This window comes from Macaca nemestrina, chromosome 6 (genome assembly GCF_043159975.1).
Source record: "Macaca nemestrina isolate mMacNem1 chromosome 6, mMacNem.hap1, whole genome shotgun sequence".
Taxonomy (NCBI): domain Eukaryota; kingdom Metazoa; phylum Chordata; class Mammalia; order Primates; family Cercopithecidae; genus Macaca; species Macaca nemestrina.
In genome coordinates this window covers 31,312,962-31,337,929 of record NC_092130.1, presented here as the reverse complement: position 1 = coordinate 31,337,929, position 24,968 = coordinate 31,312,962, and the positions used below count along the sequence as shown (strand labels likewise).

The window sequence follows — 24,968 nt, the reverse complement described above, 5'->3', positions numbered from 1 at the left end:
TGCGATGAGAGTCAGGAAGGAAATACGCAGAGCATTCATGTAGAATACAAGTGGTGGTCCCCTTCAGGAAGGCTTCTCTGAAGAAACAACGTTTCCGCTTGGGTTTGAAACACGAGGAATAATTATCAAGGCAAAAGTGGGGAGGGGGATGGGAAGGAAGGAAAAGGCAAAGAACTCTAGGCAAGAAAGAGCCCTGTGAGCTTGAGGTAGTGAAAGTGGGCCAGGGTTGCCTGCGTAATGAGCAGAAGACAAGGCTGAAGAGGTAGGTGGTGTTATTATTCCCATCGGTTTCTCACTACTGTGGAAACTGAGGCCCGGAGATGTGGCACGAGCTGGTCATAGTGATGCAGCTTCTGGGTAGTGATAGAGAAAAGGGGACCTGGGGCAACCAGAGTGGATACTGCAGGATGGAAAGAGCTGGGCCAGGGAGACAGAGGCACGGGGTGGTATGTGGGAGGGAGGGAGGGAGGGAGGGAGGGAGGGAGAGAGGGAGGGAGGAACACAGTTCCCAGAGTCTGACGAGCGTTCAGACTGCAGCACTGGGAGGGACTCGGCGGTCATCTAGGCCTCCTTGTCCATTTGCCAGGGGAGAAAGCAGTGAACAGCAAATCTTCACCCACATCCCCAGTACACAGGCCTGCAGCAGCTAGGCCCGCATCACTGCTCCCCAGAGACACTCCCACCAGGCTCCTGCAGCCTCATGCAAAGCCCCCGTTCCCTTGAGTACCTCCACCTCTCATCCAAACTGCCCTCTCTCAGCCCATGGGCTCTTCAGTCCCAGGCTCTGTTGCCATCACCCCAGGGAGCAGTCCTCAGGAATGAGCCGTGCATGACGCGACCCTGCCCTCCCTGCCGCCACCCCCACCCCACTGCTGCCACTCTGAACTCCTGCCATGTCTCTCCCTTTGAGGTCTGCCCACTGACTGTTCTCCTCCCTCATACCACGTTTCCCCATCTCCTAGCCCGGCTTATCCTCCAGATCTTGGCTTAGACATCCCTTCTTCCAGAAGCCAGCACCACTCTCCCTGGAGCTCCTCTTCTGAATCCCCTTGGAGCACCGATCACATGGCATATTGGTTTCCTATTTCCTTGTCCACCTCCCCAGCTAGACTTGAACACCCCCAGGTCAAGGACTACATCTGTCCCATTTTCTCCTATATCCCCAGCAGCTAACACGGTGCCTGGCACTTAGAAAGTGCCCAGATCGCTTGCTTACTCTTCCTTCCTTCCTTCCTTCCTTCCTTCCTTCCTTCCTTCCTTCCTTCCTTCCTTCCTTCCCTTCCTTCCTTCCTTCCTTCCTTCCTTCTTTCCTTCTTTCCTTCTTTCCTTCTTTCTTTCCTTCTTTCCTTCTTTCTTTCTTTCTTTCGTTTTTTTGAGGCAGAGTCTTGCTCTGTCACCCAGGCTGGAGTGCAATGGCTCGATCTCCTCTCACTGCAAGCTTCCCCCCCAGAATAACCCCGTTCTCCTGCCTCAGCCTCCCGAGTAGCTGGGACTACAGGCGCCTGCCACCACGCCCAGTGAATTTTTTTGTATTTTTAGTAGAGATGGGGTTTCACCGTTTTAGGCAGGATGGTCTCGATCTCCTGACCCCGTGATCCGCCTGCCTCGGCCTCCCAAAGTGCTGGGATTACAGGCGTGAGCCACTGCGCCTGCCCAGATCTATTTCTTAAATAAATGAATGAATTAAAATAAATGACTCTAAGCTGAGCCACCTGCTTTTTACCACCACGCATTGTGTTTCTCATCTCCATCTGCCCATCAACCTCTGCCTTCATTATGTCTAACAAGGGCCCGCTACTGCTGTAAGATAAAGAAAGCAGTCTGCCTCAGCCCAGACACTGACTGGTCAGTCTTACTGATGGCAGCTGCTGGTGTCCCCTAACCTCCCAGGAGAAAGTGCAGTCAGAAGCAAGAAGGAGTTGTCTACATCTCAGACTTATTAGACAGTCTCTCCCCCAAATGTGTTTTCCTGGTGACTAGGAATGCATTTGAAAGTTGGATTTTATTTTTTTACCAATTTCTACAGCTTTCTGAGGCTTGATTTCCTCTGGGTGAGCCTCCAAATCATTAGAGACCCCATGGTTAAAATCCCCATATGAGATATCTTGTGTAGGGTGACCCCAATATGAATAAGCTTATTCTTCAGCTTGCATGCAAATGAGATCCTGGTGGTTCTGTTCAGTCAATGGCATCTATGTATTGAAGACATACTATGTGCCGGTCTGCGTCAAATGATTCTGATCTGTGGAGAAGAGTCAGCTTTATCCCTGCCTTTCACAGAACTGGCATTCTAGCAGGAATTGTAGAATTAAGCAACTTATTACAATTATTCAATGACATGCAATGAGATGCAAGCTGAGGAGATTCCCTGAGGCCCCTGAAGCTCCCTAGAGTGATGGTAACAGAGCCTGGGACTGAAGCACCCATGGGCTGAGAGAGGACAGTTTGGATGAGAGGTGGAGGTGCTAGGTGCCAAGATAGCTCAGCCTGAGTGTCCTGGCCTCGGTCAAAGTGGCTGCCCTAAAGCTGTGACCTTTGGGCTGAGAGCTAAAGGATGTGTAGGTGTTCACCAGGCTAAGGAACATGCAATGTGTGTGTGCACATGAGTGTGTGTGCACATGCATGTGTGTGCACGGGCATGTGTGTGCGTGTATGTGTGTGCATATGCATGTAAGCATGTGTATGCTACAAATGTATTGTGTGTGATGCATGTGTCCATGCATGTGTGTGCATATGTAAGAGCATATGTATGTCACAAGTATGTTGTGTGTGCATGTGTATGTTACAAGTGCATGGGTGTGCAGGTTGCAGATGCATGTATGAAACCATAGATGCCATGAGTATATTGTCCATGCATGTGTGTGTCCATGTGAGAGTATATGCAGGTGCATGTGAGCATGTGTGTACAAGTATATTGTATGTACATGTGTGTGCACGTGTGTGTGAGTGTACATATGCCACAAGTACATGTGCGTGCAGGTTTCAGGAGCATGTATGTGTTTGTGTGTCCCAAGTGCCTGTGTATATAGATGCTCTTCAGCCTTCACATCTCCTTCCTATCACAAATCAGTCATTGTGAAGTGGATTTTGAGTCTTCTCCATATGGTGCAGTGTTTCCAAGCCCCTTTTGGATCATGAATCATTTCAATAAACAACAACATAACAACAACAGCTATTCCATGTTAACTGCATGAGAGTCATTGTGCCAGACATTTAATGTGTGTTCTCTCATTTACTTCTCCAGCAAACCCAAGAGGCAGGCCTATGGTTATTGTTCCATTCTACAGAAGAAGAAACAGAGGCTCAGGAAGAGGAAGGCTCTTTCCCACGGTGGCCCTGAGCACAGGTCTGTATGACTCAAAGTATATGCTCTAATCCACTAAACTCTTTCCTGCCACCAGAGCAAGTGACACAGCAGATTGACCTTATGGCAGGTCCCTCTCCCACTGTTAACGACAACACTCTCCTAGCAGTGAATGGAAAGTCTTCAGTGAAGTTCTGTTCCAGCTCAACCACTGATTCACTGTATGACATTGGAAAAGTCCCCCACTCTTTGTTGCCCTGGAGCTTGCTGAGCTCTATCACTCCACATGAAGAGCTTAGCACCACCATCCACAGACGGCAGGCAGGTTACACAATCTCATGAAATCCCTGTTTCCTCATCGCTAAAATGGAGCTAACAATGGTACCCTCCTGATAGTACCGCGGAGGGGTTGACCGAGCTCATGTGCGAAGAACGCTCAGTCCTGTGACTGCCTCACGATGTGTGCCCAATAAACCACAGCCGTCGCTGATGCTGAGGACACAGGAGAGCCAGAGAGCTGAGAGCACCAGCCTGGGAATCAAGTGGACCTGGATTCAAATGATTCAAACGCTCACTTTGCCTTCTAATCGTCACGTGACTTGGCAAAAGTTATTTAGCTGCCAAATTTTCCTCGCTTGTAAAATGGGAATTAAAACAGCACCTACTTCATAGGTATGTCTGAGGAATACATGAGATAATACACATAGCATTGCCCTATGAATGTTAGTTAACATCATTACTATTTGCACATATTGAGTAATATTATAAATAAGGATTATGTGGGGTCTAATTTTGTTCTAGTTCAAGGTTTTAGAAAAAAATAAATAGAGGTATCTGGTTTGGTCAGATTTACTAGACATTGTACTGTTTGTAAAAATTTTTTGAAAGAAAAAAAAAAACGGACCTGTCTCATGAGTCAATAGAAAGTCAGTTTCCTTTTGGTTGAGGCCAGCAGTTCTGTGCAGTTTATTCTGGTGCTGGCTGGCGGTTTGGTTAGGTTCAAGGCCATGACCATGAGTAAGTGATTCACTCTTGCCAAAAACTGTAATCATGGTCATATTCTAAATATTTATACTAAAAGAAACCAAACCTGCTCCACCTTCAGGGGTCACAGGCACCACTCCCTCACATACTGGAGTTCATTCATTCATCCTACTCAGGCTTATTAACCATTCACCTCGTGCCAGGCACCAGGCACTGGTCATGCTGGTGGCTAATGGGACAGAAACCTGCTAGCAGCTTTGGCCAGTTTTGGAGAAACAACCAAATCAGGGCCCTCAATGATGGTAGCTGCACCTGGGCTGTGTAGGCTCCTACAGAGAATGCAGGCCATCTGTTTGGTGCATATCACAATGTGGTCTGTTCCAGCTGGGAAAGGCACTTGGGGATCATCTCAGGCAACACACACCCTTTACAGCCACTGAGATCTCACAGCTGGGCTAAGATCCTGCTATTCTGACTCCTAGATCAGCACCTCTCCCTTCCTCCTAGATGCCCCAAGATTTCCTCCACTTCACACAGAGCAGGTGGTCTCCAGACATTTTAGCTCACAAACAACTTCTAACATAGTGATAATGAGAATTTAAAAAGTAATATCACTCCTAACAGTATCTTTCACTTACTGGATGATTTCTGGGTGCCAGGTACTTCATTAAACATTTTATATGATATGCCTCATCTAACATTCAAAGAACATTATTGGTTAGGTCATTATTATCCCATTGTACAGAAGAGGACACTGAGGTCCAGAGAGGAGAAGGGATTTTCCCATGTTAACACAGCTAGAAGTTGCAGAACTTAACTTTACCTGACTCCAAACCCCGTGCACATGGCCACCACACAATATCCCCTCGGTGGGACACAGAGCACAGGAGACCTGCCCTCCCGCATCCTCTTCCTGTGATTACCTGGCGAGCAACAGATTGATGCCTGCTGCTAGGAGGGAGGAAGAAAGAGCATCAGGTGGGCAGAAAAGAGGCTTCAAATCTAGTCCATGGCTTTAGCACCCACTAAAATCCAGGACTATAATGAGCTTAAGGGTGAAGAAAGACAACAGTGGAGAGCACACTGGTGAGGAGATGGATGGGTGGGTCTACAGACTGTTCCAGTGTCTTCTCCAGGTGAAGGGTGGCACCAGGTGCTGGAAGAATACCTGTGTCGTGTGACCTGGGGCAAACCATTTCCTGTCTACTAGAGAGGGAGAACAGGATAACAATCAAGCACGTGGCCTCTGAAGCCAGACAACCCAGGATGAAACCCCAGCTCTGCCTCTTACCAGGTGTGCGACTTCATACAGTATTTAGCATACTGGGCGTCAGCTTCCTCTTCTGTAAAAAAGGCATAATAACACCTGTCTCATAGGATCATTATGAAAACTAAATGAGTTAATACACAGAATGCCCTCAGAACAGTACCTAACATATAGTAAGAACTATATGCATTTTTGCTAAATGTTGAAAAATTATATAAACTAGAGGTTATAGTACCCGACTGTTGAATTAAGATGCTTTGGCTGCAAAGTAACAGAATATCTGATCCTGAGTGGTTTCAACAGAAAGCCTTTATTAGTATTACTTTCTCATTAGTATAATGAGAATCCTCCAAATGGAGACGGTTCCAGGCTCAGGGATGTCCCAGGAACTCAGGATCTTCTTATCCCTCACCCTCCCTTTGACCATTTTCCACAAATCATTTCCCATCCTGTCCTAAGATGGCTGCCACAGTTCCAAACATCACATCCCATTACCACAAAGCCAAATATCACATCCAGATGTCACAAAGCTACCCCTAGAAACAGAAAGTAAGGAATAGGGAATCTCTTTTGCACCTATTGCTGTCTTATGAAAGAGAAACTACTTCCTAGAAGCCTCTCTGAAGACTTCCTTTTTCTGTCATTAGCCAGAACAGGGCCATGTGATCACCTGCAGCCCCTGTAGAAGGCTAGCAAAGCAATATCCTGCATTTCTGTCACGATATAGAGCTGGGCTCCACAGCAAAGAAGATGGGAGGAAGAAGAGTAGTTGAATAGGCAATCAACATGCCTTGCAAGATAGTCTTGAGAAGGAAATGTGGGGAAAAGTGCAGGAATGTTGTGAAAGAGTTAACTACTTCCACTGCACCTATGTAAGACATTGTTCTCAGAAATAATCATATCAATAGCAGTGCTTCACCCTGTGGGTTAGAGGTAGAGTCTATAGAAATGCAGGATGCCCTGTGTCTACTAAAATACAAAAAAATTAGCTGAGCGTGGTGGCAGGCACCTGTAATCCTAGTTACTTGGGAGGCAGAGGCAGGAGAATTGCTTGAACCTGGGAGGTGGAGGTTGCAGTGAGCTGAGATCGCACCATTGCACTCCAGCCTGAGTGACAGAGCAAGACTCCATCTCAAAAAATAAAAATAAAAAATAAATAGAAATGCAAGATGCTGATAATTCTAGGTTGTCCTGTTCTTTCCCCATGGATATGGCAGCCAAGGGACAAATAAAAGGAAACCGACTGCCCTGACACTAAAACTGACATTGTATGGCCTCATAATAACCCAGGCCTGGAAAACAATAGTTCACCAACTTCCCCTCTCATTTTGGTGGATTATAAATAAAGCCTGGAGGGAAAGTAATGAAATTAGTTTCAGAACAGTGATAGAATTCCTCTGAAAGCAGAAAATCTTTATTTAGAAAATACCTTGTGGGCCATTCTGTAGTGAAAAGTCAGTCCTCTGGCCATAGTCTAGATCTGAGCTCAGCAAACATTTTCTCTAAAGGGCCACATAACAAATACTGTAGAATTTTCAGGTAATAAGGCCCCTGTCACAACTACTCTACTCTAGGTAGTGTAGGCAATGACAATGTGTCAACAAATGAGTGTGGCTGCATTCCAATAAAACTTTTATTTTTTTAAATTTTTTATTTTTTACTTTTGAGATGGAGTCTCGCTCTGTCACCCCAGGCTGGAGTGCAGTGGCGTGATCTCGGCTCACTGCAACCTCCGCCTCCTGGGTTCAAGCGTTCTCCTGCCTCAACCTCCCGAGTAGCTGGGACTACAGGCACACTCCCTGCCCACTTTCTGCCGTTTGTCACCCCGCTTCCAAACTGCCCCCTGATTTTTGTATTTTTAGTAGAGATGGGGTTTCACCATGTTGGTCAGGCTGGTCTCAAACTCCTGACCTTGTGATCCGCCTGCCTCGGCCTCCCAAAGTGCTGGGATTACAGGCACGAGCCACCATGCCCGGCCATAAAACTTTATTTATAGAAACAGGTAGAGGGTCACATTTGGCCCACAGACAGCAGTTTGCCAACCCTGGTTCTACATGGCAAGTTACGTAAGACAACAACCTAAGCCAGGGGACTCAAGCTCTACTGCCCATGGGGCTGGAGAGGTAAAGAAGTAAAGCAGGCTGGGTGGGGACTGTGACATGTGGAGAATATATGACTCATGGAAACAAGGCAGTTGCAAAAACCAATGTAATCAGACCCTCCAGTATTTTAGGAAAACCAGAAATGCAAATATGAGGGCATATTCTCATTTTTAAATATTGGCACCAATTCAAAATTTTAAACCTGGTGCAGACCTAACTGAAGAAAAAACATCTGGGGGCCAGCACAGTTTGGGGGCAGCCAGTGTGTGGCCTCTGGCCTAGATCACCCTTCCTGAGCAATGTGCTATGACAACCAAGTACACATGACACATTTGAGTGGCATGATCCAGGAAACTTAGGCCAACGCCAGTCTGACCTATTGCTAATGGAATGCATAACTGCCGCCGTCCTGCCCAGTGGCCGGGCATATGGGAGGCCATTCACATGCACGACTGCAATGAGCTGCACGTGCACTGCCACTCCAAGTCTGGACTGTAATTCTCTCCCTGCCTCACTAGTCCTCTGCTTTCTATAAGCAGTGTTGGCATAATCAGTGCCCTGGGACATCAGATGCTACATAATATGCAGCATGTGGACCCTCCTGACATACTTCAGAGAAGGAGTGAGATCATATGAAAGGGACTTAACAAGCCATGAAACCACACAGACATCAACTGGATTAGTTTCTGGCTTCCCCAGCCCCAAACACGAACTCAAATCCTCCAATAATGAGTATATTCTTTAGAGAGATCCAAAAAACCCAAGAAGCACGACAAACAGGACAGACACAAAGCAAAAGGACACTCAGCCAGATTTCCTCCTGGTACAAAGGCCCTTAAGCTGTGTCCAACGCTGCCCTGCAGAAGCCCAGGCGCCACTGAAAGGCCCCAGGCTGCAGACAGCTCAGCTTGTGACATTCTGTCCTTGGCTGTCTTTTAGCCTGTGTTCTCACCTGTTCACTGACTTCTCTGCCTCTCCCTCCAGTTCCTGTAAATCTACAGCATCCTCAGTATTTGCCTTGAGCTCCTCTCTCACTTGGTTCAGCTCTACACCTTCCTGCCTTCTGCCCTATTTGCCTAGGTCCTCCACTTCAAAGGTTGCACTGACCTGCCTTTTCTGGTGTCTCTGGACATGCTCCATCTTCAGACCCTCACCTCCACTGGGACCACCAGCATCAGGCTCCAGCTCACCCTGTGCAAGGCCTCCCCATTTTTAAGGAGCTAGTTGAGTGTCTGCTTATCTTACCAAGGGCTCTATGCCCACATCCATAACTTGCTAGTGAAGACATCAACCTAGATGCCACCTATTTGGGTCACAAAGATTCCCTCTCACTTCATCTCTGACGATCACTGAAAACCACTCTTTTGATTCCCTCAGCTATATTTGGGGGTGGGGGAAAGGCAGGGATGAAAGAAAGAAAGAGAGAAAGAGAGAGAGAGAGAGAGAGAGAGAGAGAAACAATGCAAACTTCCTACCATAAATGATGTTCATCCCATGTCCACTGAATCCTATGTTCATCCCATGTCCCCTGAATCCTATTCTGTTCAAATTAGGTGCTGAGCCAGCAGTTTTCTAATGGTTCCCCAATGGCTCTTCAAGTCTTAGGATTTTTCAGGGTTTTCAGGGACCCAGGGAGGAGGGTTAAGGGGAATGCTACAGATCAGAGGTGACTTCAACAGAGCAGCTCCACTGGATCTGTTTTGTATACCATAGTCCTGCATGAAACTATGTTCGAAAAACTTATTCCACCACTAAAAATGTTAACATTTCTGTGTTAGCCGCTGTGACCAGGTGCGGATGGAGCAAGGCAAGCTCCCCTACTGAAGAAGCCCATAGGATAACTTGAGGTAGGCAATATTTTTGGCGTAGGGCAATTTGGAAAGTATTGGGCTAAATTTTTGTTTACAATGAAAAGTAGCTTATTGAATCTCACATTAGGTGTGTCTGTTCCCACAATTTAAATTATCTGCTTTGTTGAAAAGAAGAATAACATCAAGGAAGTATTACTTTTATATGCTTAAGTATGAATCCCAACACACCCCCCCCAACCCTATCCAAGCCCCCCACATATACCCAACCACTACAAACACCCCCCCCCTCTGAATTTAGACAGTAAGCATTTCTCAGAAGTATCAGGAGGCCCTGCTCATCACTTGTTTAGTGCATAGACCCTTGGGGGCACCTCCAGAGGATTGTCAACAGGGCAAAACCTCTTAAAGCGGTGCTCAAACTCCTATTTTCTTCACTTCATTGTTCAAATTCATATTTCTCCCATGTGGTTTGTAGAAGTCTCCTAGGGGTTGGTAAGTCCCAACAAGTCTTACGAACAAGTGAGCAGACTAGGCTAGCAGTGGCCAAACAATACAGAGCCTACAGGGAGAGTCGTGTTCCATCAGCTGAGCTCAAAGTCTAAAAGCCCTCACACACCCTCAGCTGACAGCTCAGGCAGTGACAGCTCATTCGGGAAGGAGATTTGCAGTTGTGAACACTGACCAGCTCTAAAAGAATAGAAAAGTAATTAGTCATATCGTTTTAGAGCTATGCATTATCAGACTCTCAGAATCAGAGCCTCTTAGAACCTCAGGCCTGGGAGAAAGCAGAGAGGCTCCAATATTGCATAATGGTTAAGTTCACCGGCTTTGAGTCAGATAGACCTGGACTTTAGACCACTCAAGGACTCTACCTGAAAGGAAATGTATTAGAGGGCATGGGACAACTGGCAAGAAGGAAGTGAAAGTGTAAAACAAACTCAAAGCAGGTAGCAGAAGTTGCCAGGCAAACTGGCCCAGGAACCAGAGCTGTAATCAATCCATCCTGAGCATTTCATCTGCTCTGACACAGGTTCAGGATTCCAAGTCCTGGGCAGAAGATTCCAATCTTTTCCCTTGTCTCCCCAGGGAGGTTTGAAGAAAGTTTCAGGCATCATAATGGGAGGGGAAAACATCTTGGTTTACCATGCCAGCTAAACCATAAACACTAAGGGTGAGGCTCCCAAAGGAAAGCCAGGGGTGGGAATGGCTGCCTGGAACCATAAACGACACAGATCTACTATCCTGCACCTGCCACAGTGTTGCTCAGAAGACAGAAATGCTCCAAACCATGGCCTTAGCATACTGTGGGACACAAAAAAGCCCTCCATAAACATGAGTGCCTTCATTTACAACTCATGCTCCTGTGGGGAGCTAGATCCCCTCTAGAGCACACCTGTTGAAGCAACTGCCACTAACTGAGACTCCTTCTCCTTTGTAATCGCGTCCCCTAAGTTACCCTGAATGTGGAGGCCATTTGCTTGGAGAACTTTAAGAGTTTTTACTCATCATGTGGACGGCCCATGACACTGAGGGTCCAACAGTAAATATCTTGGACCAAACCTGGCTCAGAAAAAGACTTCCTCCATTGGGACTCAGAAAAAGACTCTCCCTCCCTTATCCTCCCTTAGGATATTGGCATCGGGAATGTATTCACTTCCCTACTCCAGTATCCTAAGGGAGGATAAGGGAGGGAGAGTCTTTTTCTGAGTCCCAATGGAGGGAGTCTTTTCTGCTTGGAATAGAGAATACATTCCCTATTCCAGTAACCTAAGTGGTGTCCCCCTCCAGGTTCATTAGACTGAGTAAAGTGTTGGGTGCTGGCAGTTTAGCTTCACACACACTCTTAGGTCAGGAGAGAAAATAAAGGCGATGCAGCCTCAGAGACCTTATATTTTGTCTTAATATTCCGCTAGGTCAGGAGGAGGCTTTTGGATGCTCACGCCAAACCTCAAAACCTCTAAAAATGCGTGCCAAATAGGGGGACAGTCTTTTGCTTCACCATTTCCAACTATGGCCCTATTAAAGGGCTGCTGCAAATATCTGGGGTCTGAAGGCATGTGTGCTTAGCCTGAGGCATATCCTAAGTTAAAAATCAATTATGCAGATAGGGGAGGGCAGACAGAAAGTCAGTCAGCCGTTGTCTAGCCAGTCAATGCCACCCTGCCCTGAATGTCATCAGCTGGCCTGATGGGGGCAGAGCTACAGCATCGTCTCTGAGCTTACTTCCAACTCTATTCTGATGTTAGATGGGAGTATCAATATCATAGCTCAACACTGCTCATCTTCAGCCTGGAGTCCTCTAGCTCCCTCCCCCTAAGGCAGCCACTCCCATCATGAGCTCATCAACAAATATACACTAAGACGCACTAGAAGCCTGTTGCCATGTGAGGGGTCAAATAATAATAGCTATAGTTTATGGAGTGTCTCCTACAGGTGGGACACAGCTTCCAGTGTTTTACCCACATTGTCTCAATTCATCATCACAATGGTCCTGTCACTTTCCTCTTTCTGTAATAACTATTCACGCTGTTTGAATCACTGGGAGGTTTTTCATTGCATTGCACAGAATTCTGCTTTCCTTTTTGCTGTTTTTGTTTGTCCTTTGCCCTCAGAAAAGTCTAATAAATTCAACCAAATGGCTGGAGTTGGAGGGAGGAAGCAGGGATGACCTTGTCTGAAAGATGGTCTCAAACCCCTTCTCCTGCCTCCATCCAAGGACGAGCCTTCACCTGATATATAAAGTGAGGCTGATGAGAAAGTTCAGTCTCTGTTTGTGTTTCACCATCTCCAGTTTCAGAGGCAGCAGCTTCAAACTACTGCTGGAAATCGGAGCCAACTAGGGCCCCAGGGGAAGAAGGAAAGAGAACACAGGTTCACCTGAATGAGGGTCAGTGATGGCTCCCACTGAGTCTGGCAATCTCCCTTGTACCTGAGGAGACCTCCTGGTCCCTCAGATCCCCCTGCAGGGGCAGGAATGTCTGAGCCAGGACATTGTTTCTGTGGAATCTTCCCACCAATGAGTCTCCCAGCAGGACCAACTGTTTGGCTGTATTTAAACTGTCATTGAGCCAAGGCAATTTGGTGGCACACCCAAACTTCAACCCAGCAAGTACAATAGGTCTGCAGCTCGCGCCAACGCTTGTTTAAAACATCGTTTGAACCAAACAGCCAGTCAATTTAAAAATATTCCAAGCCAAGAGCCAATGAGATTTGAAAACAAGAAAAACTGAAAATGAAAATAAAAGGGAAATATATTAATTTATATATGTGCTTGTTTATTTATTAAACATTGCCTTTTTCCAGAGAGAATCCACGATGTCAAAGGCCAAATTGTTTTTTAAAATAAAACCGTATTACATATGTTCTGTACATTTCAATGATATCATAAAAATTCAACTTGGGGAAACATATAAAACGCAAAGAGTGTATGTACACGTGTGTGTGTGCATGTGTGTGTGTGCGCACGTGTGTGTGTGTGTGTGTGTGTGTGTGTGTGTTTTAACAGATAGGGAAACTGAAGCTCAGAGAGATTAAGGCTCTTGCCAGAGTCACACAGCAGTGGATGGTAACATAAGGACTGCCCCAAGTCCTCTGATACGTGTATGGATGCGCACGTACCTACCTGTGCTTGCTGAGGCCACACTCTTGTTTCAGGCCCAACAGGGTCTGAAATGCAGGAGTTTTCTTCTCTTCTGCTCCCAAACATAAAAGGGATGTCATATCTCATTTTCACCTGAGTCATGCATTTATTCCTTCAGAATCATTTACTGAAGTCCATCCACGTGCCACCCGCTGAACCGGACATTTGGGGTACAGTGGCCAAAAAGCCACATACAATTGCTGTGCACACAAAGCTTACATTTAAGACATCTTGGAGGCCAGCAATGTGTGCTCTGTGCTGAAACTGGGGCATTCATCTTTATAAGCCCTCCTAGCCAGAAAAACATTTAGAGGTCACCTAGACCCGGGTTTCCCAAAGTCCAACCATTCAGGTACGAACCCCACAGTTTCTGTCCTATGTCAATAACACTTTCTTATAGGTCTTCAACTGTTCTCATCTACATAAACACATCTATTTTAAGAGAAAACCCTCTATCACTGCTGTAAACAGAAAACTGGAATCACTTGTCTAAAATAAAAGGTAACCATAAAAATAAATAAAACAAAGACAAAACAATATGGTTAAATTATCGTCCAAGCACAGTGGCTCACGCCTGTAATCCCAGCACTTTGGGAGGCCGAGGCGGTGGATCACCTGAGATCAGGAGTTCATAACATGATGAAACCCCGTTTCTACCAAAAAATACAAAAATTAGCTGGGCGTAGTGGCGGGTGCCTGTAATCCTAGGTACTCGGGAGGCTGAGGCGGGAGAATCGCTTGAACCCAGGAGGCGGAGGTTGCAGTGAGCTGAGATTGCACCATTGCACTCCAGTCTGGGCAACAAGAGCGAAATAATGTCTCCAAAAAAAAAAAAAATTATCACCTAGAAAGACACCTGAAGCCTGTTTTCATTTTGTAAAAACATAAGCTCAGTAAGTGTTAAAAGGGTGTTGAAGAAATTTTAACTCTACACTGAGACTTTCTTCTTTCCCTTATCAAGAAGATTAAAGGAGAATTCAATCAGGCACAACTTTGTATGATTTAATTGTTTTTAATGTTGTGTTACACAGTCATGGCATTTAGGAAATCATTATCTAATCCAACCCTAAAACCCAGAGACAGGTAGCTACTGGACCAAGGTCACACAGCAAATGAATGGCAGAAAAAATAAACCCAGTCTCTGTGTTCCTACAGTAGACTGCAGATGAGCAAACTAACATCTGAATAAACTCTTGGATTTGTGCTTACCACAGCTGAAGACTGATTTGATCCACTTTACTTTGGGATGAAAAAATCATAATCCATCTCAAAGTGACAGATGCGGAGATCCCTCTCAATTTTCCTTTTCTCTCTCTCTTTTTTTTTTTTTTTTTTTTTTTTTTGAGACAGAGTCTTGCTCTGTCGCCCAGGCTGGAGTGCAGTGGCGCGATCTCGGCTCACTGCAAGCTCCACCTCCCGGGTTCACGCCATTCTCCTGCCTCAGCCTCCCGAGTAGCTGGGACTACAGGCGCCCGCCACCTCGCCCGGCTAGTTTTTTGTGTTTTTTAGTAGAGACGGGGTTTCACCGTGTTAGCCAGGATGGTCTCGATCTCCTGACCTCGTGATCCGCCTGTCTCGGCCTCCCAAAGTGCTGGGATTACAGGCTTGAGCCACCGCGCCCGGCCTTTTTTTTTCTGTTTTATCTATCCACTCATTTTCCATGTGTCATAAGTCTTGTAACAGAAATATGCTGAGATTTCAAATAGAACCTAGAAAGTTTTGTGGAAACATCCAAGCACCCCAAAATTCAAATATAATCCTTAGATAACCTGCTGTAATATGGAATTCAGGAAGAAAAAAATTCCCAGCCCCACCCGACAAGAACTCCTTGTCCTATAAAATCCTCAGTGTGAGTGTCCCATACTTGGCGAACCTCACCACATACCCACAGTAGCTCTTTAAATCAGGCCTGGAGATAAATGAGGAGAAATCCTCTCTCACCCACTGAGGCCACCTGCAATTTGCCTGCCCCTAATCCCCTTCAGGAGGCAGCTTTCAGCAATGTCCCCGGGAAACAGTGGCTGCGAGAACACACAGAAGCCTCAGCCTGCAGAGGAGGCACATTCTGGAGTCTTTGCGCACGGTGTCCTCTCCGGGAAGGTGAGGCCAGGGTTTCCATGTTCCTCTCCAAGGCCGGAACGGAGAAAGAGGAGAAGATGACAGTGAATGAAAACTGGCCACTTTTTCTCTTTCCTTTCAGCTGACATGGGAACACTTTAGGACTGCTCAGAAGGACTGAAAACCATCCTTTATGGAGGTAACTCAAGCTCAGTTTTTCTCTGTCTGAGGGAAGGCAGCCTGCTTAACTGCCCAGGTTAGACTGTACTCATCTACCTTACTTGAGTGGCAGAATAACCCTGTGCCCTCCAGAGCTGGTGCCCTGTGAACACCCAAAAGCAAAGAGAAGTGACTCTTGTTCCTAAAGTGGAAAGAGCAGAACTTCCTATGATGCAGCTGGCGCTTCCTGAAATAGAACAGGATTTGAGCAAACGGTTTTCACTAGGCGGGTAGGAAAAGCTGCGTGTGGCTCGATATTTCCTCAGTGATGACTCAGACCCTTGCTCCTGGCCGCTGTCTCATCCTGATTGGGTCTGTTTTCCAATTATCAGGCTCAGCCATCAGATTCCCTCTCCCCGGGTCCTCTTTTGCCAGTGTTTATTATCCCACCAGCCTATTCTAGTTCTGGGGAGGTCAAGTCTCCGTCTTACCTTTTATGTCACTTATACTCTGCTACAATTTCTATTATGAATCTGATTAGAATTTGATCAACAGTTTATGTTTGTTTCCAGAACACCTCCTGTCTGGCCCTGCCTCCTTCTGGAAGAGATGATGATTTATGCTTATCTCAATCACAGGCAAGTCTTCCAAATCTGTAATTTGCGACTGCTTCCAAAGTTTGGGCATATGCCCCGTTACTACCAAAATTACCTGGAGAGAAGGGTATCAAGGGTGCTGATTCAGCAAAGACTCTCTTAGACACGCTGCATCACCCAAAATCCATTCCAGACTTTCCGGCCCTGTCTCAAACTGGCTCTTATTCAATCAGCATTTAGTGAGTCCTGACTATGAACCAGGCATTGTGCTTGGGGTACAGACGCACACAAAAAAAGCCTGATCCCTGATGCCCCCATTATATGCCAATGTGGAAAAGACTGCAACAGAGTTATCTCAAAGCACGGGGGGAGTCTCAGAGCGAGGTGTGACCTGTCCCCTGCCTGTCTCTCCAGCTGCATTCACAGCATCCTCACCATCCTCACTCTGCTTGGTCCCACTGCCCTTCATTCTGCTTTGGGTTGCCCTGCTCTTCCCTCTGCCTGGAACGATCTTTTCCCATCGCTTCACTTGACTAGCTCCCTCTCATCAGTCAGTCTCAGTTTATGCATCCTCCTCAAACAGGTCTTCCCCAATCATCTCATCATCCCCTGTAGCTTCTCCACATGCACCCCAGCAGTCTCTATCATGTCACCTTTGTTTTCTCCCTGGAAGCATTCTTTCAGTATCTGACACTACCTTGTTTATTTATTTGCATATTGCATATTACCTGTTTCTCCAAAACAAAATGGAGTCTCCACAGGGGCAGGAATTTTGAACCTGTGTTTATCACTATGTCCTTGATACCTCCAATAGACTTGGCACAGATTAGATGTGCCAACAGTAAATACTTGATGATTGAATGAATAATACTTTCTGTGGGGAAATTGGGAAAGGATTCATAAGGATGTGACTTTAGGAGGTAGCCAGGTGAGCAGTTATACAGGTGAGCATCTCCCATAGAAAGGCATGATGCTTTAGGGGAATAGCAGCAGGTACTGCAGGCCATGCAAGTGATCTCAAAGGAGGGTGAATAATCAGGCAGGGCCCCCATGGTGAGGATCTGTGGATGTCAATCTCAGGAGTTTTAATTTTTTTTCCACTAGGGCAGTGAGAAGGTCACTCATCAACTAAACCTAAAGGGGAGGCAGCTAACCATATTTCACAGGAGGTCTTCACCCATACACGTGAGGGACTAGGGGCTCACGCTGTGAAACTGCCAAGGCTCTTTGCTAGCACCCCTAATAATACAATCACGATCGCTTACTTAAAACTCACCATGTGTTAAGCACTTCACTGGCATCATCTTATTTAATCCTCACAACATCCTTAGAAGACATCTTATCTTCCCCACTTGGCAGATAAAGATGAAAAGAGGAGAAGTGATTTGCTTAGAATCTGCTAAGTAGAAGAGCTGGGATTTGAACCCAGGCATTCAGACACCAAAGTCTGTACCCTACCAGCTTCTATTCCTTGGGAATGGAAAAGGCTTTCTGATTTTGCATGAAAGGGTGCCCAAGATGGAACATTCTAGATTCCTTGCTGTCCTCCTTTTCAGGCACTGACCTGTGTGTTCATGATATAAATCATCCACCTTCCTGCCTGTTCGGAATGCTGGCATTTTGCCTTCAATCCCCTGCTGCCTACACTCTTTGGACATTCACTGAGGATGGTATGTGTGACCAGGGCCTTGACTGAGTTACTCAGCTCAGATTTAATCTCTTTGGGTCTCACTCCACTTAAGACCTAATTTCTGTCTTCAAGCATGTCCCAGGGAAGTAGGAGACTAAGGCAAGTATAAAAAAGTGAACTAAGATTAGTGCTAAGGGAATTTCTGTGCAAAACATCCATCTTCGAGGCCCTCAGTTGGCTGGACAGTACTGTTAGGGTAAAAACAAAAGTCCTTGTCAGGGCTCTGCCAGGTCATCCTTCAAATCCCAGCTCAGTAGCTTCAGGGAAGCCTTCTCTTTTATGTCAAACCCCCCTCTATTAGGCTGTCAAAGCAACACCACCTCTTTTCCTTGGCTCTTATCATAAAGGCACAGTTGTATTTACATGGGTGATTATTTGTTTAACGTGGGTCTTCTCCACTAGAATGTGAGCTCCATGAAGGCAAGGACATGCCTGCTTTTCCTCAATATTCTCTCTCCAGGGCCCAGCACAGGGCCTCTTCATACTGGCGCTCAATAAATATAAGTTGATTAAATGAACTCACAGTTGGAAGGCAGTTACTGCATGAGTGATTGAGGGCATTACTTAATCTCTTTAATTTTCTCATTTGCAATTTGGATAATATCTGCTCTATGTCCTTTTGAAAGCCATGAAATAAAATTAAGTGCTTAATAAATTATTAAGTGCTGTACAGATTATTTCTATTAAGGAACTACAGACTGAGTCTATCCCCAGGATTTGGAGCACTTTCAGGAATATCAGCCTCAAAAACGAGCTGAGAGGACAGTGAATGGAGGCACAACATGCTGTCTCTTTGTTTAAATGGAGATGGCCACAGAAGCTTGTAAACTCAGTCATCATTGTGTCACCTGAGGCCAACTGGAAATCTGGGCATCTCCTCCAGAAGCCATGCCTGGAATAGCACAGGTGCTGTGGTCTTTGCAATTGAACTCTGATGGGTCTGAGGTCATGGTTGTTGTCAAGACAGCTGTGGGAGCGTGTGGTCTAGAGGGGAAAAAGAAGAGACCAAAAGACATGTCTGTGTGTCTCCAGCATAGTCTGAGGAAGAAGCAGCTTTGATGGGTAAAGCTCCAGAACAAATATCCTCAGAACTGGAGACGTGAACTCATCACACTTCTGAGGAAACTCTGCCAGTTGACGGCCCCCATATTCAATTATTGCTAAGTATTTTCATTCCTAACCTCATCCTCTAGCTGAGCTGACCCCTAGTTTCTACTACCCTGGGGGAGAGAACCCCAGCTTTGGAGGCTGAAAACCTAGATCAAGTCCTAGAAAATAAACAAATGACCAAATACTGAGTCCCTGCTGTGTGCCAGGCGCTGTGCTAAGCACAGGATGTGCTTTAGTTCATTTGCTCTCCCCAGCAGTCCTCTAATACAGGCAGAAGTACCCCCAACCCCATTTTACAGATGAGGAAGTGAGCCTAGCCGCCTGCCCAAGGTCGCATAGCTCAGACATAAGCTTCCTAAGGCACCGTCTCCTGGGTCACATAATGAGACAAAGCAACTCATCACAGGATAAGCATAAAAATCAAGTGGACTGATGGCACGAGTGTCACATGAGGCTTAGATTTGGGGACCAGCGGCATCAACATCACCTTCAAGCTTGTTACAGATGTGGAGTTTGGGGTCTCATTCCAAACTACTGACCCAAAGTCTGCATTTTAACATGATTTGAAGGTGATGTATATGCACTTTAAAGTTTTGAGAAGCTCTGATGCAAGGTTATTAGCCCCCACTACAAATCGTTGAGCTAGCATCCGACTCATTACTGTCTTCTCAATTTGGTTAGTGAGAATCTATCACTCTCTACCTTGATTACTTCTAGGACAGTTTAACGTGAATACAAATCAATGGGGGTTGTTGATAACTGCAGATTCTCATCCAGGGGGTCTGAGGTGAGGCCCCAGAGTCTGCGCTTCTCACATGCTCCCAGCTGATGCCACAGAGGGCTGTGAACTACACTCTCAATAATGAGGGGTGAGAGGAACCTGGCAAATCAAATATCTGCAAAGTGGAAACCAGGCCTTGTGCTTGAATGACTTTCATCAGGGGAAGGCACCTCCACCAGGGCATACACGTCTAGAGGGAAGGGAGCATCTCTAGTCTTCCTTGCATTCTCAGCACTTAACTGAAAGAATGGGCATTACTCCCCTGCTTAACACTGTCCAGTGGCTTCCTATACACACAAAACTCCACACTGCTCACCAGAGCACACAAAGCCTGACCCAACCTTGCCCCACTGGCCTCCCTGACCCCTTCATACCTCTCCTCCTCCACTGAAGCCCCACCACACCAGACATTTTTCTGTTTCTCAAACACACCAAGCGTTTTCCTGCCTCAGGGTCTTGGCACCTGCTCTCCCCTCGACCTGGAATGCCCTCCCTCCAGCTCTTTCCATAGCTGATTCACACCTCAGCTCAAATTTCACGTCCTCAGCGAGGCCGTCCCTGACTGACCTGCCTAACCTGATGTACCCACACCCCACCCCAAAACTCTCAAACATGAGATTTCTGTTCTTTTCTTTTCTTTTTTCTTTTTTTTTTTTTTTTTTTTTTTTTTTTTTTTTTTTTTTGCTAGCCCTTATCAGCCTGAAAATATTTCCTTTGTTTATTTACTTATTGGTAGTTGCTTTTTCTCTCTGACTCTTATGAAAGCAGAGACTCTGTCCACAACCTCTGGTGCACAGTAGGTGCTCAATAAATAGTTGTGGAGTGAATGGATTAATGGACTAACACATCTCCAGGAACTCATAATTTGCTCCTGTCATTACAACAAAGGAGGGGAAGATGGAGCGCTATGGGAGGCCAGAAGAGGAGCGAGCATTCCTCCTGGATGAGGATGAGGCAGGGGCGGGGAGGAGGGGTGATAATCAGGGCCAGCTCTCTGAAAGAAGTGGTGTTTAAACTTCACCTGGAAGGCTGGAAAGGATTTTGACAGGCAGTGATAGGTGGAAACAGCCACCCCAGGCAGAGAGAACAGTTTGTACAGAGGCTCAGAAGCTGGCAAGTGCAGAGGGCTTAGGGAACAGTGCATACAACTGACGGGTGGAGGCTGAGAATTTGCCCCGTTCCTGCCCAACCCATGGCTCCAGGCAGAGACAGCCCTCCCTGCAGGAGTGACAGAGTCTGGCAGGAGTCCTGCAGCTGAGCAGCTGAGGTCAGAGCCTCTCCTCACCAGGCCTCAGCCACACCCATAGCCTAGATGACAGACAAAGCATTAGGAAGGGACAAGTGGGCCTGGGGGTCGGGACCCACCTCCATCCTACTCCCCACCTCACTCTAGCAGGCAGCTCCGAGGTCCACCTGGCTTCTGCCCTCTTGTCTCTATGGTTCCTTTAATCCAAGGGTCAGCAAAGTTTCTGTAAAAGGCCAGGTGGTAAATATTTCAGGACTATGGGGTCAGATAGTCTCTGTTGCAACTACTCAGCTCTGCTGTTGTGGCATGAAGCCTGCCACAGAAAAGACAGAAGCAAATGGGGATTCCAACAAGATTTTATTTACTAAGACAGCTGGGAGGTTTACGTTTTGATATGTGGATCTCCTGCCACTTTTGAGACCCCAAATGCCCTGTGCTGTCTGCCATCTGGCCTAATCCCACCTCTACAGTCTACCCTCTCATTGCCCCCTTGGTTCTTCCCACCCAGGCACCTGGATCTCTAAGGGCTTCTGCAAACATGTGGTTCTCTCTCTCTCTCTGTCCCTGTGTCTCTCCCTTTCGCTATCTCTCTCTCTTTCTTACCTGTGCTCCTTCACACCTGGCTTCCTGCTCCCTGTGCAGCTCTTTTTCTCTCTCCGGTTGTGCCTTAGAAACCCTGACTCCTCCTCACTTTCCATTCACATCACTTTCTCAAGGGAACCTTTCAGATGCTCTAGATGAGGTCCCAGGCCCTCTCAGGTGCCCATATATTCCCTCTTTACAGAGCTTGGCACATTGCAATTATTTCACAAACCACTTGTGATCATTTGTTTCAGGTCCATGCTTATTTCTAAGTCCAAATGGGAAGAAACCACATTCATCAGCCTTTTCTATTCCATTCCCAGAGCCAAGGACAGGGAGCCTGGCGCATAAAACGTCCTCAATAAACATTTGTTGACTGTTCCTTAGGTCATGGCCCATAAGACTTGTTCATTCATTCGCCACTGTTGCTCATGCCCCTACTGTGTGCCAGCCATTGTGCTACACAGGGAGGATACAGGAGTGACACATGCACGAAAGGTCTCTGCCCTTTGAGGACCTCACATTGTATTGGGGGTAGCACATTCTAGAAACTGGATTCTATTAGTCTCAGTGTGTGACTTCAGCAAAGTACTTAATTGTCTGAGCTGCCTAGAAAATAAAAAGGGGCAGACTGAATTGTCTAATTTAGAGTTTCCAATTAAATTTTGAGGAGTCTTGGGGTTCCGTAGCACTTCCTAGGTTCAGCAAACAGTGATGTGTTTCTTTCCAGGAAGATTTCAATGGCCTAAATAAGCTATCTGTTGTTGTTTTGTTGTTGTTGTTGTTGTTGTTTTACCATTTTCTGTTCTGGAGTTCCACTGAAAAGTTCACATGTAAAGTAGGTTCCACTGCTCAAGAAAGACTTGGAAGCTACTTGCTAAGTCTGGCCATGGTATGGGCCAGAGTTGGGGAAGGTAGAAACTCTCAATGCCTCCAAGATGGGGTCAGGAGAAGCCAGCCAGATGTGCATGGGGGAATGACATTCTGGGAAACAGAAGATGGTGTCCAAGGAAATGCACAGATGGAGTGCCAACCAGAGAGAGAGAGACAGAGCAGTCCGACAGAGATCCAGCAAGATGGGACAGAGACGGGCACTCCCTGGCTCTTGAGCACACGGAACTGCATGCCTGGTCACTGACAGTGGTCAGAGGCCTCAGCAAGAAAAATGAAGCTTCTGGGAGTTCTGAGAGCAATAGGTCCAGAGCCTAAGAGAGAGATAAGGGTAAAAGGTGAGCAAGGTTCCAGTCTCAAAGATGCTGAGACTTGAATACAAAGAGACGAGACTTAAATCAGAACTGAAGCCCGTGGTGGGGATCCACAAATCAGGTCAGAGTAGGAACTGCAGCAAGCTGATTTACACTTCTAATCAAGCTTCCTGCCCACAAGTCTTTAAGTCTCCCACTACTGCTTGTCCAAAGTCGCCCAGACAGCAAGAGGGAAGAAGCAGAAACACAGCTCCCTTTACCCGATCCCTTGAACTGTGTTATTCCCACTACCTAACCCATGCGATGCAAACTGGGCTACGTTCCAAATTCAAATAGGATTTTCTAAGCCTGCACTAGACAATGAGTTGTTTATTGAGTGCTTAGTGAAAGGGAGAAGATAATTTACTCTTAACTGAGTTCTGGCTCATGTCCTCAGGAACCAGACTGACATTTATGTTTTAGCACCAGCCCATTAGGGGAACTGGAATGGCTTTTTCTGCCTCTAGCTGAGCGTCTCTGGGGCGGTCTTAATGGTGTCTTAAAGTTCCGTCTACATAATACCAAAGCTACAGGTCAGTTCAGGCCAAAAATAATAAATAAAAATCACTACTATTAATAGTAAGCTTGTGAGAGCACCCTGCTCACTTCGCACTTCATCCTACTTGCTCCTAAAGATCACGAATCTTGGGAAGGAAGCACAAGGACAGGCTAACGTGCTCCCACCTCACTTTAGGAGTTCCCTCTGCTACATCACCCTGTGGTACTCTTGAAAGCACTTAACAGTCTTTAAGCTAATAGTCTATTTTTAAATGCCTTCCAACTAGACTATAAGCCCCACAAGAGAGGGAATATGTCTTTCTTGGTAGGGCTTTACCTCCAGTGCCTAAAATCTGATAAATGCTCAGGAAATAGCTATTGTATGTTCTGAATGATATCAATAATGAATTTGGGGTGAAGAAAAGGTGGAAATATGTGCGAGGATATTACTATCATTTGAGTGATAATAAAAATTACTCTAGAAACAGGATTCCGGTATTAATTTTTTCTATTTCTGTAGTTTAAATTTTAAAACATTGAGATACCATCTCACTACTATTAAACATGCAAAGACAACATTGGTCACTGGCTGTGTTGGGGAGGGCCTGAGGAAAAAGGCAGTCTAGGCATTGTAGGAGAATACATTGACAAGACTGTCATGAAGGGCAATTCAGCATCTACCAAAATAACAAATGCATACGCCCTTAGCATTCTGCTTTTTCACTTTTGTGGAATTTTTCCTACATGTATAATCACAATCACATGAAATGACATGGGTATAAAGTTATTGACTGCAGCATTGTTTATAGTAGCAAAGTCCCAAAAATAACCAAATTGACACCACTAGAGAACCAGCTAAACAAACCATTATTCCCATCATGCAAGGAAACACTTTACAGCTGTAAGAATGAATGAGGATACTGTTTGTATAGTCATATGAAAGATTTTCCAAGATACATATTTTGAAATAAGCAAGGTGCAAAGCAGAGTGTATAATATGCTATAATATTGAAAATGGCAGGAGAGTATATCACTGAATTGTTTTTATACACACAAAATTTCCCTGGAAGAATACACAAGAAACTAATTTTTTAAATGTGGCCTATGGTAGGGAAATGGAGGCATGCTATTCCTTGTTTAATTTTTGATTTGGGAATCATGAGAATTCATGATTTGTTCATATAGTTTACTTAAAAATACTTTTAAGATAAAACATGAGCTGTTTTAACACCAGTGGACCCTGTGAAAGATCACTTTAGGAGACTGACGCCGCAGAGGCATCAGGTCTGGAAGTAGAAGATGTTGGTCCCAGGCCCAGCTCTGAAACTGACATTGGCATTGACACGGATGCTGATGTCAAGTTGTTCCCTTTCCTGGGTCTCAGTGTCCCATCTATGGGCTAAAGAGGGAGAACTAGCAGGTATTTTAAATACCTCTTGCTAGTCTCACCTTCTGGGATCTAATCTGTGGCTAGGCTTTACTTAATGTGGCTTAAAGCACATGCTGTATAAAATATGTCCTGCTAAAAGCATTTTGAGTACTGTATTTTTTGTTACTTTGTTTCATTCATTTGTTTGTTTTTCAAATTGTCACTTACCATTTTTAGTACAAATTCCTTTTAGAAAGCTCCCACCTTGTCCCTCTGAAGAGGGGCACTTGGGTGTCATGAATATACCTGTGGCCTGAGATATGGTAATGGAGGGAACAGACCAGGTTCTGAGTGGATGAAAACAGCTCAAAAGGAGATAGCAAGGAGCACAAGGAAAAAATTTACTGGGAATAGGAGCATCCTGTTAGATGCACGCTGAACCCCTGAACTCAGTTTATCCAGGTGGAGGTCCCAAGAAACCAAATGCAGCTCCCTTTTTTACAGTTCTGCATATGTGGGAGCTGAAT

At 45.8% G+C, this 24,968-nt stretch overlaps 2 protein-coding genes across 4 annotated transcripts in view; one reads left to right on the top strand and one right to left on the bottom strand.

Moving 5' to 3' along the window:
* The window catches only part of LOC105466896 (adrenoceptor beta 2), a 131,702-nt gene extending 127,569 nt beyond the window's left edge, over positions 1-4,133 (top strand). Inside the window, exons 2-3 of one of the 2 annotated variants that reach the window (XM_011716065.3) lie at positions 3,245-3,346; positions 3,701-4,123. In XM_011716065.3, coding sequence (XP_011714367.2) covers positions 3,245-3,346; positions 3,701-3,717 — 119 coding nt within the window. In that variant the 3' untranslated portion in view covers positions 3,718-4,123. Of the gene's footprint in view, positions 1-3,244 lie in introns of both variants that reach the window. The other variant, XM_071098239.1, reaches the window with a different exon arrangement.
* A 10,305-nt stretch (positions 4,134-14,438) lies between these two features.
* The window catches only part of LOC105466895 (SH3 domain and tetratricopeptide repeats 2), a 91,323-nt gene continuing 80,793 nt past the window's right edge, over positions 14,439-24,968 (bottom strand). For both annotated transcript variants that reach the window (XM_011716063.2, XM_071098236.1), the window contains one exon: positions 14,439-24,968. This exon is cut by the window's right edge and continues 21,988 nt beyond it. The gene's annotated coding sequence lies outside the window, so the exon portion shown is untranslated.